Here is a 15,937-nt window from a genome sequence, read left to right on the forward strand (position 1 = left end):
CCACTTCCTGACAGAGAGCCGGTGTGTGCAACCGACGTGTCTCGTGTCAGTAAACCAGACTCATCCCCGCTGCGCGTGGACTCGTCCGGGACGTCGTGTCCTCGTGCCTTTGCGATACTGACACTCCTATCACCCGGCGTACCAAGATCAGCACAGATCGCTGCTCCACGCGGACACGGAGACGACTGTTTTAGCGTTAGTAGACGCGTCGCTTTCCGCGAGCGCAGTTCTCCGCGTCCCCGGGCTCCACGCGCAAGTTGGTAACGCGCGCGCACAGGTGCGGGCGGGCTGCTCATTGATGGACTCGTTCAACGCGTCCGTGCTCGACGAATCCAAGTCGCAACTCGCTGTGGAAGGGCGATCTAAAGGTAACTAAAAACAAATAAACAACAACAACAACACATTTAGATTAGTATTGCACGTGATGGCAAGTTATACTATATCATTATTCATACTATATGTATTTATCGACTATTTATTGTCTGGAATTTTACTGCATGTGCACACAGAACTTGGAACACGTCTATACTGTCCAGTCGGTCGTTTGTGCACATTTTCCACATAACAGAACCTACAAAGTAACCTAGTGAAATAAGACTACAGCGATAGCATTGGGACGTTTTTATGTCTGGTTTCAGCATTTTATAAATTAAGCACAACGAAAGTAAGAGGTAAGCTATATGCAATAGCGCAACCTATTCTGAAAATTACAAGGGGCTGTGTTTTAAATAAAATGACAATTTACAATGAAATTAAAAATAGATTACGGAAACAGGAAAGAAGAAGTCTGGCAGTCCGCAAATAACGGCAGCAGTGACTCTGTTCTGTTGGGTTTTGCTCTTTTAACGGAAACGTGAGCAACTGTTGTCTAATGTTCGCTCTTATTGAATCTTTTTAATTAAATATTTTAATTTAAATATAACACCAGAACTCTGTTTTCACGGATAGGGCCGTTTTCGTTTACAAGTCATTTAGAGTGCAGTGTGAGGACGTTATAAGACAAGATATAGGCGTGCTTAATCCAGAAACAGCTCTCCTCAGGGTGGTGATAAGGCATGGGGCCCTCTGGGTGTGGATTTATGACTCAGGGGATTACTAAGAATGTGACGCCCCTGATCAAAAGGGAAATACATATAAAGTCTTTAGAAGTGCATTTTCACAACAGGACTCACGCATTGCTTAACTGTCAGCACAGCTGCTTTCGATTCACAATGCCTCGAAATGAGTTGGACTTTCAATCACTGTCCTTTCAGAAAGCCGAGGATGCCTTGTGTTTGCTTTCAACGTCCTGATCTTGCGTTGTCTGTAATCGTCCTGATGGTGTCAGGAGAACGTTCTAGACTTTAAGTCATTCTGCATGCAGTTAATGTGTTTCAGGCAACTCCAAGGGTGCTGTGGATCGATCGTGTTACGTTCATTTTGGCTTTGGCATTCCAACGCTGTGTGTGATGTCCGCTGAGGATTCTCTCTGTCTCTATTCCAGAGCTGTGTGTGTGATATCTGCTGTGGATTCTCTCTGTCTCTATTCCAGAGCTGTGTGTGTGTGATATCTGCTGTGGATTCTCTCTGTCTCTATTCCAGAGCTGTGTGAGTGTGATGTCCACTAAGGATGCTCTCTGTCTCTATTCCAGAGCTGTGTGAGTGTGATGTCCACTAAGGATGCTCTCTGTCTCTATTCCAGAGCTGTGTGAGTGTGATATCTGCTGTGGATTCTCTCTGTCTCTATTCCAGAGCTGTGTGAGTGTGATATCTGCTGTGGATTCTCTCTGTCTCTATTCCAGAGCTGTGTGAGTGTGATGTCCACTAAGGATGCTCTCTGTCTCTATTCCAGAGCTGTGTGAGTGTGATGTCCTCTAAGGATGCTCTCTGTCTCTATTCCAGAGCTGTGTGAGTGTGATATCTGCTGTGGATTCTCTCTGTCTCTATTCCAGAGCTGTGTGAGTGTGATATCTGCTGTGGATTCTCTCTGTCTCTATTCCAGAGCTGTGTGAGTGTGATATCTGCTGTGGATTCTCTCTGTCTCTATTCCAGAGCTGTGTGAGTGTGATGTCCACTAAGGATGCTCTCTGTCTCTATTCCAGAGCTGTGTGAGTGTGATGTCCACTAAGGATTCTCTCTGTCTCCATTCCAATATTGTGTGTGTGATATCTGCTGTGGATGCTCTCTGTCTCTATTCCAGAGCTGTGTGTGTGATATCTGCTGTGGATGCTCTATGTCTCTATTCCAGAGCTGTGTGAGTGTGATGTCCACTAAGGATGCTCTCTGTCTCTATTCCAGAGCTGTGTGTGTGTGATATCTGTTGTGGATTCTCTCTGTCTCTATTCCAGAGCTGTGTGAGTGTGATGTCCTCTAAGGATTCGCTCTGTCTCTATTCCAGAGCTGTGTGAGTGTGATGTCCTCTAAGGATTCGCTATGTCTCTATTCCAGAGCTGTGTGAGTGTGATATCTGCTGTGGATTCTCTCTGTCTCTATTCCAGAGCTGTGTGAGTGTGATGTCCTCTAAGGATGCTCTATGTCTCTATTCCAGAGCTGTGTGAGTGTGATGTCCTCTAAGGATGCTCTCTTTGCCTTCAGGTCAATGCACTGCCATGCTGTCACCCCCAGTGGGTACGCTTAAGTTAGTGGCAGGCAATGGCACAAGCGTCGGCACGGTGATGACCTTACAGTGCCCCTACACGCATCGCCCTGTCAACGGTGGCCGGGTCATATGCATGGAGGACAACGACAGAACACAGTGGAGCGGAGGAGTGCCTGAGTGTAAACGTAAGCCCAACACACACACACACACACACACACACACACACACACACACACACACACACACACACACACACACACACACACACACACACACACACACACACACACACATCCATCCTACACATGGCCCTAGGACAGACAATTGAGAATGCCCATGGACAGATCACTCAGTGTAGAAGACCTGTCACGTTCCAAAATGTCAGAAATTACATCATTAGCATCCTCTGGCAGATGGCAGCGTGACTGAAAAAAGTGTGTGTGTGTGTGTGTGTGTGTGTGTGTGTGCGCATCTGTGCGCAAATAGCAGAGGGAGGAGAGGAGGGAGAGAGCCTTGCGAGAAGGTGTGAGTGTAAAAATAGGGCCCCATCCTCTAAAGCATTCTCCCCTCGTTCTGTGTGATACAGAGAGCACACACAGTAAGGTAAACCGCTCACAGAATCTTAAGCAGGAAAAGGGGTAGAACTGCAGTGTCATCAGAATATTTCCAGCCTTCATTCATTTCCTCCGACACGTTCTGTATAACTCACCATAATTTGATGCTCTAAAATGCTTTAGGTCATATTTCTCACGTTGAGCTCTGCTGCCCTATTGTACGTCTCCCCCCCTAATAAATGGTCTTCTACTGCTTCTCTGTCCTGAAGCACACCAGCACATTTTGCTCATATCTGTTTAAAAAAAAAAACACACACAAAAAAAAACTGGTAACCTTGTGCTGTGTGTGCAGTATTTTTAATGTCATTATTTTGACAGTCTATTTAAATCTCTTTTGTATTATTTTCCTCCAGTCACCTAAAAAAGATTTCATTTGTTTTCCGATCATGCGTCTTAGCAAGTGTTCACAGTGAGGTGGCCAGTGAAACAGAGGAACTGAACCGGAGTTAAAAAAACACATGTGGAAAACAAAAGATGTTTTAGTAGTAACCAAACACAGCCGGTTTGGTGCCTCGAGTATGTTCACTATTACTGATGTAATAAAAATGCAGTAACACCTTAACAACTTAAATACATAAATGTAATGGCATTCTCACCTAAAGATCTGTTTCTTATTAAATAAGACTATTTTGTATAATATCAGAAGGAACAAATTATTTTTTAATTAGCAAAAAACATAAGAATGAATCCTTTATGCTCTATTGGAGAATCTATTGCAACTTCAATTGTGGTCTTCAGTGCAACAGAGCGTTTGTCATACCTTAGATACACATTGGATATTATGGATACCTTGAATTGCATACCTTGGTGTTTTTGCATAGAGCAAATGTATCAGAATTGCAAATATCTCCTGCTCCATTTAATCACTCTGAAATGTTCTCTATTTATTTATTTATTTACATTTCCTGTATTCTCATTTCCCTTCTGATTTTCTCTCATTTCCTCTCTTCCCCTCTTCTCTCCCCTCCTCTCCTCTCCTCCATCTTTTAGCACTTTCGCGGCACGAGAGCCCGGGCTTCCGTTTGGCCGTGCTTGCTTCCACTGTCAGCTTAGCCATCATCATTTTCATGAGCGTGATCTTCATCACCTCATGCCTGCTGAAACACGTAAAGAGAGAGGAAATGAAACGGCGGGAAAGGTGAGAAGAGAGAAGTGAGAGAGAGGAGTGGGGAGAAGGGGGGGGGGTCAGCAAAGGGTGAAGGAGACAGGTGGAGAGGAATTAGATGTTCTACATAAGCTGGAGAGAAAGGTAGGAGATAGTTAAAAATGGAAAAGGAGGAAAGAAAGGGCTCGGAGATTAGAGTGCAATTGATTAGTGTGTGTGTGTGTGTTTGTAGAGAGAGGAAGCGGGAAACTGCTGAACTCTGGGCCCAGATGGACCACCAGAACGTAGAGGAGCAGAGCGTAGCCTTCCATGGCCGTAAGGGCAGAAACAACAACAACAACAACAACAGCAGTGGTGGTGGCAGCGCAGAGCAACACACCCAGCGTCCTGTAGCTCCGCCTGCAGCCAGCACCCAACAACCAGGCAGCCATCTGCCCACCGCATGCAGGTATAATACCTAACATCAACTCAGCGTCAGCATTCACACACACACACACACACACCCACACACACACACACACACACACACACACACCAGAGATGGGGACTGGAGTTTGGGACATGGATGCGGTCCTTCAAGCTCGTGGAAGTCACACAAAATATTAAATGTGGCTCTAATAGCACCACAATGTCATTCACCAGTGTTATGAAGCATATATTTGTATATGAAGTGAATAATTTGTTTGATTTTCACCTTACTTTCTGTGGGCGACAAAACTTTTGTCTTGCCAAAATATGACCTTTCTGTGTTCACTAAATGATCAATATTTCTGCAGTAAAGCTAATTTATTTTCGTAAATTAAATCTCATTTGGGAGGTTTTCAGCTTTCTTATGAGTCATTTCTAAAACCAATCGATGAATTTAAAGTCAGGTTATAAGCTTTTGTTTCCACAACATGGTTAAGCAACAGAACTTATGTCAGGGACTGTAGAGACATGGCCCTTATTCAGATAGAGACATCGCTAGTGAAATAACTAGACCAAAGCAGTATGACACAGTGTTACAAGTGTGTGAGTGTATTTGTCTGTTCTCTAGATGTCCACAGGAATGTTTGAGGACTTGTCACCCATCTGAACGTCCGGCTGGACCAGTGCCCAGTGCTGCCTCACATGTAGACACACAGACTTCCTGTGCCCTACTATTACCTGATACACATTTACAAACATTTCCCTGCAATGGATGTGATCATACCTTGGAACAGCGACCACGGAACCGACCCTTACCAGTAGCACAAAGCCCTCACCTTTGGGTTATATCTGTATGAAGAGTCCAGATACACTCTACAACAATGAATAAGGCTTTTGGACAAAAACACTTATGGAAGTGATCCATTAGTGCTAAATAAGAAAGCAGTGCCACCAACAGTAAAAGGGTGTCATTGTGACCAACACGTTTCTTGCCAAGAGCAACATGAAACTTTCTTTCAGGGTTACACTCAACTGAGAATATCTCTTTCACCTGTGCCTTACAAATTATTATTATTATTATTATTATTTTGTATTATGGACTGTGATAGTTAGAAATCTGGGTGGAGGATTTACCGGCCTGTATTTTAAACTGATGTTAGATGTGATGTAATGTTTCATCATTGATTCTGTCACTTGGCACAATAACAGTAGTTACTGTTATTTCTTGAAAGCCATTCAGTGACAGTTGAAGAAGCATGTTAGCATGTTAGATCGTGTCACACCACTTTTAAGATCAAAGCTGCTAATCAAATTTGCCTTCCACAACAATTATATATAACTTGGTGGACTTATATATATATATATATATATATATATATATATATATATATATATATATATATATATATATATATATATCTCAAGTAGGCCTAGTTAAATTACAATAGATTAAAAAATATATATTTTTTTGTCTTACATATCAGTCTAAATGTCTAAACAGTTTGTATATGTATAGGTTTGAAGGTAACCTCAACCCCCCCAACTATAGCCTAACGTATCCACATTAGCGTTTTTGTGGATGTACTGTATCTGATTGTGTAACCATGAAGAAATGACACAAACTGTAATAAATGATAAGCTACATGAACTGGATTTGTAATCTGTCACTTCCTCCTGATTAAATGAGTCTGAAAGCAGAAACAGAAGTACTCTGTTTATCCCAGCATGCTAGTAGCTGTGAACTGCTGCCCTCTGGAGTTCAGGTGTGGATTCACAAACGTAACCAACAGTTACAAGAAATTACAAAAAGTGTTGAACAACATAAAATCTTGAGAAAAATCCGAACTGGTTTGTATATCAGGAAGAACCACAGGATAGAGGAATATATAAAACTTCATGTTAATCTTTCTGCCATTGTAGAGCTCCTGACTCCTCCCTCGGGTGTGTGTGTGTCCACGTGTAACTGTGTTTATGTCGCTGAGTCGGCGTGTATGAGTCTTCGTCTTTGTTTTTCTTAGCATCCGTCCTTGTCTTTTTAAAGTAATATGACGCACTTGTGACTCACTTGTCCCCATCGTTCTTGTATTTGTCAGTTGTTGTGCAAGTCCCGTGTTGTGTGGTGTTAATTGTTTAGTGTTAAATAAAATCTGCGAATTAAAACGACGGTTTCGATTCGGCATCCTGTCTCATTCCCTCGCTTTACACTACACTAAAGTTACACTGCTAACGTTACGGTTAATATCCTAGGCCTGTATTTGCATATTCAACTGTCGTTCTTTTAACACGTGCCTGCGGTCAAAAGAAAAATCGAGGTTGGGTGTTACTACATGTACGCGCCATTACAGTTCTAGCCATGTTTACACTATATATTTTGCCACGGGAAATAATGTTATGCCAAAGTTATTTTTGAATGACCCACATGCATGATACAGTAGTCATTGTTTATAATGCGACCGCTAAACCACATGGGTCAGTGTAAAAAAATGTTTAGGAATCCAGCAACTGCTCTTGGTGGCCTGATGGGGTTTTGATATTCTCCAGTCCCGTTCCCTGGGTCATAACACCTCCTGGGAGTCAGTTTTCACTGATACAGGGATTTGTATGTTAATTTCACAAACAATTGTGATAATGTAACAAGGTAGCAAACACAACTGTCCCAGAATACTCTCTTATTTACGTGACTGAATGACACATAGACCGAATGACACGCGAGGCTGTGCTGTTTCACCGCCCTGTTTACTTCCAGGTATCTTTAAGTCAACAATAACCGCAGTCGTAATCAGGTTTGAGGTGCTCTGTTTGCACCTTTTCATTTACACACCACACAACATGTCCACAATTGTATTTGTCAATGTCCAGACAATGTCCAAAACCTTCTCTTCTGCTTTCTTGTAATCAGTTAGACCAGTGGCGTGCACAGACATTTTGGGGGGCAAGTGCTCGGGGGGGGGGGGGGGGGGGGGGGGGGTGAAGGGCACTTTTTAGCGCACGTGGAACACTTCATTATAAAAAAAATTACAAGCACATGTTGAATGAAATTTGACTTTTATTTGTCACATTCTCTAAACGTGAGTTTTCAATGGAGAAAAAGCCACGCATCCAACTGATATAATTCATATCCAATATACAGTCATGTCCTTCAGGTAACTTCTGTTTACCCTCCACTGTCTGCAGGCCTTGTTGCATATATTTTGCAATTAGTAAATCAATATAGGCCTACAATTAAGACAGTAAAAGACCGTAAAGTAGGAGAAGGAGTTATAGGCTACTGAGTGTTGTCATTACATGAATGCAGATGGGCATTTTTCACAGGTAATGGGGAACTTCCCGTTTCTTCTTTCACAAATGAATGTAATTTATGTTGCCTAACAAAACCTATACAACAGAAGACGTTCAGCTTAACACATAGATTTGCAAACTTTACCTTAATTATTTGTATGTGGTCGTCCTCACGTTATCTATCATTGATTTGGGCTAGTGCGACTAGTTTATCAGGTGACCAGTCGGCTAAAAATGCTTAGTAGTTTAGTGCTGTATGAGACATTTTACAACACAAGAAAATGATTTCACGTTGGGCTTAGAGGGCAAACGGTACGATTTGACTTGATGTGTATGTGACCTGGCTGGTGGGGACGGGAGAAGAAGTCTATCTGTGACCGTGTGTGCTGTGCTGAAGACGCTTCCTTCCACTCGCTGAACTGAACTGCTGCTGCAGCGCATCTGGTGTTAAAGGAAGAGAGATGTCGGGTGTGTGCGAGGTGGTGGCTCATTTCAGGGCATTGTTTTTAATCGCTCAGGTTTTCAAAAGATCATTTCAAACTGACCTCAGTAAAATTATTGAGTATTATTGGGTCTACCCTAAAAACCGCTCTGCAGATTAGTATTTTCAGAATGTTTTCAGTTTTCTTATTCATGCTAAACAACCCAAGCAGACTACGGTTACCCATCACTTGTCATGCATACACTTACATACACACATACATACCCCCAGGGCCGGAGTGGGACACTTTTTTCAGCCCGGGAGTTTCATGCCCAAATCCGGCCCAAAATTATTTTTCCATCCCAATCGGCCCAAACTAGAAACTGACATGAGCCGGCCCATCGGGAATCCTCCCGAATCTCCCGATTAGCCACTCCGGCTCTGCATACCCCTACATTAACCATTGTTCTCAACCCAGCGCTATTGCAGCACCTGAGCTGCCATAGACCAGCTGTTGTGTCTTTATGGTTCATCTTCACCTAATCTAAATAAGTTGATGTTATCATTTGTGTGCATTATGAGAATCATGTCAAACATTCTTTGAGTGTTCAGCCTGTTAATTCTTCTTTTATTATTTTCGAGTTTCAAAAAAGTACACATTTCTGCACCTATAGCCTATATTTGTACTATCATTTAAATTACGCAACAGTCCATACCAAGTAAATACTCTTTGCAACTTGCTGAGATTTCAAGGTTTGTTTTATTTCCAGATACAATTACCTGTTAAATGTTCTCAGTAAGGGTTTCACTCTAGATTGCCAGATTTAAAATTTTGGATTAAAACACATTTTATGCATTGTGTGTGTGTGTGTGTGTGTGTGTGTGTGTGTGTGTGTGTGCATGCACACATGTGTGCATATGTATGGAAAAAAAATGGAAAGCTATCATAATCTTTCAACACTTGTGCGAACCTGCATTCTCACTCTTACAGAATTTATTTGTCTGGAAATATAAAGGTAAATCTCTTGATATGGTTGTAAAATTCTTTTTTATTGCACCAAGAGGGGAGGGGGGCTGTAAACCAATTTCGTTGCGCAAATGTACAAGTACAATGTGTAATGACAATAAAGGTTCATTTCATTTTCATTTCATTTCATTTCAGCAGATCTGTACTTGAACACAAAAACAAACCAACAAACAAAAAATGGTCAAAATGGAGGCATTTCTCCTGATAGGTACAATGTGTTTAACAGAATATATTTTAGGACCTCAAGCAACTGCTTTGTAATTGCTTTGGAACATGCGTGCAATTGAGAAGTAACAGTTCAAGGCAGTGAGCTGTACCAGTTCACCAGTGAACTCTAGATGGCGCTCTTTCTCCACATAACTTTTACTCTCGAAGAGTGCCCAGATAGCTGAGAATGCTCAGACTGCTAGTTAAGCTATTTAACGAAATAGGTTTTCACTTGCCAGTAAATGTGACAAAAACACAAATGCACACATACACACACAGATTCACAAATATGCAACATGTTCATGTAAACTAAACTTGCCCCACACTTCCATCATGTGAATCTCGTGTCCTAAATCAGCAAGCACAGTAAATTGGACTGATTTATAAACTCAGGTATTAAACTGATTTTCATCTCATGTGATTTGACTGTGGTTTTGAATCTTAGTTCTCAGATGGATCTCAAACCAACAAAAGATATAAATGTGTGCTTGTGTTATGTTTAAGTAATTTTTAAAATAAATGTGACTGCTTCTGACATCTTGCACACTACATTGTGGCAAGGAAAACGTTATCTAAACCAGAACAACAAAAATAGTTACACTTGGTACATTTACACTGTATTACGCTGACCAGATGTAGTGGCATATATTTTCCTAAAGGTTTATTGCAAATCTCCCCAAATGTGATTAATTTGCTGCCAGAATGTATCCAAGCCAATGCACTGAGACTGTGAGTCTGCTTCTGTGCATAATGTGACATTTTTTACTGTGTGTGTGGTGTATACCTCTAAATCATGATGCACAAATTACTCGTTCTGGTTAGGGCGTTGAACCCCAAATGCTGTGATGAAGACATTGATTACCACAATGATGAAAATGCAGGCTGTGACAAAATTCTCCATGAAATTTAGCCGGTGATGTCTCCCTTCATCATTCAGATTCCATTTCACTGTAGCAAATATTGAAAACACAATATACATTTTAAGGCAGCACTAGTATAAATAAACAAAATGAAAGCCATATGTTCATTAGCTATTCAAGGACCAATTTGGTTCTAAGATAAGCCTAAACTGAAACTAAGATTAAGATTTTTCCTGAGATTCCCTATAAAAAAACAATGTAAACAAAAGGGTCAGAAAGATTTCAGGATTTCAATTCCAGATATTTGAAAACCCCTCTACTAAAATAGGAGGTTAAATTCTCAGATATTCTTTTTAACACTGCTTATGAAAATGCATGATTAGATGTAGCTCAGAGGTGTTGTATATGCTTAAAATGTAGGTCCTATATTCAATTTAGATCAAATGTAAACAAAGGGTTTGAGTTACTCCAAAGAACTATAAATGTGGTATCATTACTTCAGATACGATCACATTGGGACATGAATTTGCCAAAATCAGTTCAGTAGAGCAGTAACAAGAATAAATCACAAGCCAAACACTCACAATAAAAAATAATTCAAGGCTGTGTTGTTAAGACGTAGAGCACATGTGTTACATGAATGACTTCCTAGGTTAACGGTTCAGCATCTCAATGACTGAAACTAATTGTTATGGATTGGTCAAAATTTGAGCCTGGTCCTTCACATTAGCTAGCACTCCATAATCCAAAGTGCTCTTTCCTGTGTCAATCTACACTGATTGGCCACTTACTAGGTACACCTTGCTAGTACCGGGTTGGACCCCATTTTGCCTTCAGAACTGCCTTAATCCTTCATGGAGTAGATTCAACAAGGTACAGGCAACATTCCTCAGAGAGCCATGAAGCATAGCATGTTTACTGAATGCCATTGTTTAACTCTCAGGCACTCTTGCTTACTGTTAGGTCCCAACAACCAAAAAGTGCACTTTCCTGGGTCAGTCCCAAAACTGCAACTTTCTTCCAGTCACCAAGACATGGGTTGCTTCTTCTGTTCTCTTTTTGGTAGCTGCCTATGCAATGCTTTTTTGGTTACAGCCTATGGACAGTGTAGAATTGGTATCAATTCACGGGTCAGAACAGTGTTGTGATTTTGAGCATGTTCCAGCCATTTCCACACACTTCCGCTGTCGGAGTTACCACATGCCCTCATAGGTTTGTGTGTGGTTCAAATTTAAGCACTCACTCTTTTCTATGGCATGGTGGCCAAGTGGTAAGGCGTCGGTCTCGTAAACCGAAGATCACGGGTTAGATCCCCGTTCGTGCCTTTAAGGAAAGTGGACCGAACGGTCTATAATGTCCATTCACTACCAAAATATCTGCTTCCAATTTTGTCCTTGTACAAGAGACCTCTGTATGTTATCAAGCACTCGTCTGACTCTCAAAGAAGCAGCTGAAATGTCCTGGCGGAAAGGTGCTTACCTTTTAAATGGCAGACAACGGGAACATCTACCTCCATTTCTAATGTGACCTCTACCTTTGTTTTGAGTATTTCAATGATCTTTACTGAGTTTACCATCAGGTTTCCATGTGATAGAGTCTGCAGGAGCGAAAACTGGGCTTTGCTAGGTAAGAATTTCTCCATTGCTTCCAGGTAGTTTGCAGATTAAGAGGCTGTATGTCAAAGTCTATGTTATAGGGCCAAGGATTCCTGATGGTGTGGCAGGCCTTCTCACCCCTTCAGGGAGTAGTGATACATTAGGCAACTGTAGACTAGTTGATAAACCTTTGGAATCATTCTCTTTGGCTCTACAACCAATTAGTTCCACACGTCAAGGGGATGTAGCTCAGTGGAAGAGCGCATGCTTTGCATGTTTGAGGTCTAGGGTTCAATCCCCTGCATCTCCATGAGCATTATCTATAGATATGGTTGGCTATATTTTAACCTTTCGGGTTGAGCTGACATTCAGACGCTGTGCATTTCTCTCACTCTTTTTGTGCCTTAATAGTGTTGCTTGCAGCTTCTCTTATTGATAGACGATGCTCAGTTTCCGTTCGGTTATACATAGGTCACAATGGTGTCGTGATTTTGAGCATGTTCCAGCCATTTCCTCACATTTCCGCTGTTGGAGTTACCACATGTCCTCATAAGTTTGTGTGTGGTTCAAATTTAAGGACTCTCTCTTTTCTATGGCATGGTGGCCATGTGGTAAGGCGTCGGTCTCGTAAACCGAAGATCACGGGTTCGATCCCCGTTCGTGCCTTTAAGGAAAGTGCACCGAACGGTCTATAATGTCCATTCACTACTAAAATATTTGCTTCCAATTTTGTCCTTGTACAAGAGACCTCTGTATGTGATCAAGCACTCGTCTGACTCTCAAAGAAGCAGCTGAAATGGCCTGGCGGAAAGGTGCTTACCTTTTAAATGGCAGACAACGGGAACATCTACATCCATTTCTAAAGTGACCTCTACCTTTGTTTTGAGTATTTCAATGATCTTTACTGAGTTTACCATCAGGTTTCCATGTGATAGAGTCTGCAGGAGCGAAAACTGGGCTTTGCTAGGTAAGAATTTCTCCATTGCTTCCAGGTAGGTTGCAGATTAAGAGGCTGTATGTCAAAGTCTATGTTATAGGGCCAAGTATTCCTGATGGTGTGGCAGGCCTTCTCACCCCTTCAGGGATTAGTGATACATTAGGCAACTGTAGACTAGTTGATAAACCTTTGGAATCATTCTCTTTGGCTCTACAACCAATTCATTCCACATGTCAAGGGGATGTAGCTCAGTGGAAGAGCGCATGCTTTGCATGTATGAGGTCCAGGGTTCAATCCCCTGCATCTCCATGAGCATTATCTATAGATATGGTTGGCTATATTTTAACCTTTCGGGTTGAGCTGACATTCAGACGCTGTGCTTTTCTCTCACTCTTTTTGTGCCTTAATAGTGTTGCTTGCAGCTTCTCTTATTGATAGACGATGCTCAGTTTCCGTTCGGTTATACATAGGTCACAATGGTGTCGTGATTTTGAGCATGTTCCTGCCATTTCCTCACATTTCCGCTGTCGGAGTTACCACATGTCCTCATAAGTTTGTGTGTGGTTCAAATTTAAGGACTCTCTCTTTTCTATGGCATGGTGGCCAAGTGGTAAGGCGTCGGTCTCGTAAACCGAAGATCACGGGTTCGATCCCCGTTCGTGCCTTTAAGGAAAGTGGACCGAACGGTCTATAGTGTCCATTCACTACTAAAATATCTGCTTCCAATTTTGTCCTTGTACAAGAGACCTCTGTATGTGATCAAGCACTCGTCTGACTCTCAAAGAAGCAGCTGAAATGGCCTGGCGGAAAGGTGCTTACCTTTTAAATGGCAGACAACGGGAACATCTACATCCATTTCTAATGTGACCTCTACCTTTGTTTTGAGTATTTCAATGATCTTTACTGAGTTTACCATCAGGTTTCCATGTGATAGAGTCTGCAGGAGTGAAAACTGGGCTTTGCTAGGTAAGAATTTCTCCATTGCTTCCAGGTAGGTTGCAGATTAAGAGGCTGTATGTCAAAGTCTATGTTATAGGGCCAAGTATTCCTGATGGTGTGGCAGGCCTTCTCACCCCTTCAGGGAGTAGTGATACATTAGGCAACTGTAGACTAGTTGATAAACCTTTGGAATCATTCTCTTTGGCTCTACAACCAATTAGTTCCACATGTCAAGGGGATGTAGCTCAGTGGAAGAGCGCATGCTTTGCATGTATGAGGTCCATGGTTCAATCCCCTGCATCTCCATGAGCATTGTCTATAGATATTGTTGGCTATATTTTAACCTTTCGGGTTGAGCTGACATTCAGACGCTGTGCATTTCTCTTACCCTTTTCGTGCCTTAATAGTGTTGCTTGCAGCTTCTCTTATTGATAGACGATGCTCAGTTTCCGTTCGGTTATACATCGGTCACAATGGTGTCGTGTTTTTGAGCATGTTCACTGCTGCTTTTAACACATGCCTTCGTAACCGAAGATCACCGGTTAGCCATTGGACCATTAAAGTGCTTTGTCAGTTTTCAATTCTGTTTTTGTTCCTTGCAAACTTGACATTCTGGCATGGCTGCTGCTGAAGTATAACTTGCTTCATGGGTTCGTCCTTTTACTGCTTCTGGTGGCCGTATTTGCTGTGCTAGACTCTTTCAGAATTCTGAAGACAACCTTACAAGTGGGGATGTAGCTCAGAGGTAGAGCGCATGCTTTGCCTGTGTGAGGAACTGTCTTCGACCCCCAGCATCTCAATGAAGCATAGCTTGTTTCCTGAATGCCATTGTTTAACACTCAGGTACTCTTGCTTCCTGTTAGGCCCCAACAACCAAAAAGTGCTCTTTCCTGGGTGAGTCCCAAACGGCTGTGACTCAACTGTGCAACTTTCTTCCAGTCACCAAGATATGGGTTGCTTCTTCTGTTCTCCTTTTGGTAGCTGCCTATGCAATGCTATTTTGGTTACAGCCTATGGACAGTGTAGAATCGGTAGAATTGGTATCAATTCACGGGTCAGAACAGTGTTGTGATTTTGAGCATGTTCCAGCCATTTCCACACACTTCCGCTGTCGGAGTTACCACATGCCCTCATAGGTTTGTGTGTGGTTCAAATTTAAGCACTCTCTCTTTTCTGTGGCATGGTGGCCAAGTGGTAAGGCGTTGGTCTCGTAAACCGAAGATCACGGGTTCGATCCTCGTTCGTGCCTTTAAGGAAAGTGGACCGAAGGGTCTATAATGTCCATTCACTACCAAAATATCTGCTTCCAATTTTGTCCTTGTACAAGAGACCTCTGTATGTGATCAAGCACTCGTCTGACTCTCAAAGAAGCAGCTGAAATGGCCTGGTGGAAAGGTGCTTACCTTTTAAATGGCAGACAACGGGAACATCTACATCCATTTCTAATGTGACCTCTACCTTTGTTTTGAGTATTTCAATGATCTTTACTGAGTTTACCATCAGGTTTCCATGTGATAGAGTCTGCAGGAGCGAAAACTGGGCTTTGCTAGGTAAGAATTTCTCCATTGCTTCCAGGTAGTTTGCAGATTAAGAGGCTGTATGTCAAAGTCTATGTTATAGGGCCAAGGATTCCTGATGGTGTGGCAGGCCTTCTCACCCCTTCAGGGAGTAGTGATACATTAGGCAACTGTAGACTAGTTGATAAATCTTTGGAATCATTCTCTTTGGCTCTACAACCAATTAGTTCCACACGTCAAGGGGATGTAGCTCAGTGGAAGAGCGCATGCTTTGCATGTATGAGGTCCAGGGTTCAATCCCCTGCATCTCCATGAGCATTATCTATAGATATGGTTGGCTATATTTTAACCTTTCGGGTTGAGCTGACATTCAGACGCTCTGCATTTCTCTCACTCTTTTTGTGCCTTAATAGTGTTGCTTGCAGCTTCTCTTATTGATAGACGATGCTC

General features: G+C 42.1%; 2 protein-coding genes and 8 non-coding genes across 10 annotated transcripts in view; 9 read left to right on the plus strand and 1 right to left on the minus strand.

Annotated features, from left to right (window-relative positions):
- susd3 (sushi domain containing 3) lies at nucleotides 1-6,045 on the plus strand. Its single transcript, XM_077003107.1, has 5 exons — nucleotides 1-368; nucleotides 2,575-2,763; nucleotides 4,183-4,330; nucleotides 4,530-4,745; nucleotides 5,334-6,045. Exons 1-5 carry the CDS (start codon nucleotides 299-301, stop codon nucleotides 5,560-5,562), a joined length of 852 nt encoding a protein of 283 aa, XP_076859222.1. The 5' UTR covers nucleotides 1-298; the 3' UTR covers nucleotides 5,563-6,045.
- Nucleotides 6,046-9,447: 3,402 nt separating this feature from the next.
- The window catches only part of LOC143512591 (ninjurin-1), a 300,728-nt gene continuing 294,238 nt past the window's right edge, over nucleotides 9,448-15,937 (minus strand). The window contains exon 3 of the mRNA XM_077003109.1: nucleotides 9,448-10,587. Coding sequence (XP_076859224.1) covers nucleotides 10,445-10,587 — 143 coding nt within the window. The 3' untranslated portion in view covers nucleotides 9,448-10,444. The remainder of the gene's footprint in view (nucleotides 10,588-15,937) is intronic.
- trnat-cgu (transfer RNA threonine (anticodon CGU)) lies at nucleotides 11,753-11,824 on the plus strand. Its single transcript has one exon. It is a non-coding gene; the product is annotated as a tRNA-Thr (tRNA).
- On the plus strand, nucleotides 12,333-12,404 carry trnaa-ugc (transfer RNA alanine (anticodon UGC)). The gene has a single exon. It is a non-coding gene; the product is annotated as a tRNA-Ala (tRNA).
- On the plus strand, nucleotides 12,689-12,760 carry trnat-cgu (transfer RNA threonine (anticodon CGU)). The gene has a single exon. It is a non-coding gene; the product is annotated as a tRNA-Thr (tRNA).
- Nucleotides 13,269-13,340, plus strand: trnaa-ugc (transfer RNA alanine (anticodon UGC)). The gene has a single exon. It is a non-coding gene; the product is annotated as a tRNA-Ala (tRNA).
- trnat-cgu (transfer RNA threonine (anticodon CGU)) lies at nucleotides 13,625-13,696 on the plus strand. Its single transcript has one exon. It is a non-coding gene; the product is annotated as a tRNA-Thr (tRNA).
- trnaa-ugc (transfer RNA alanine (anticodon UGC)) lies at nucleotides 14,205-14,276 on the plus strand. The gene has a single exon. It is a non-coding gene; the product is annotated as a tRNA-Ala (tRNA).
- trnat-cgu (transfer RNA threonine (anticodon CGU)) lies at nucleotides 15,148-15,219 on the plus strand. The gene has a single exon. It is a non-coding gene; the product is annotated as a tRNA-Thr (tRNA).
- On the plus strand, nucleotides 15,728-15,799 carry trnaa-ugc (transfer RNA alanine (anticodon UGC)). Its single transcript has one exon. It is a non-coding gene; the product is annotated as a tRNA-Ala (tRNA).

Source organism: Brachyhypopomus gauderio, chromosome 4, assembly GCF_052324685.1.
Source record: "Brachyhypopomus gauderio isolate BG-103 chromosome 4, BGAUD_0.2, whole genome shotgun sequence".
Taxonomy (NCBI): Eukaryota; Metazoa; Chordata; class Actinopteri; order Gymnotiformes; family Hypopomidae; genus Brachyhypopomus; species Brachyhypopomus gauderio.

Coding starts and splice junctions, on each gene's coding strand:
- susd3 (XM_077003107.1), top strand. CDS start 299: ATGGACTCGTTCAACGCGTCCGTGCTCGACGAATCCAAGTCGCAACTC. Junction 369..2,574: donor TGTGGAAGGGCGATCTAAAG/GTAACTAAAAAC, acceptor CTTTGCCTTCAG/GTCAATGCACTGCCATGCTG. Junction 2,764..4,182: donor AGGAGTGCCTGAGTGTAAAC/GTAAGCCCAACA, acceptor TCCATCTTTTAG/CACTTTCGCGGCACGAGAGC.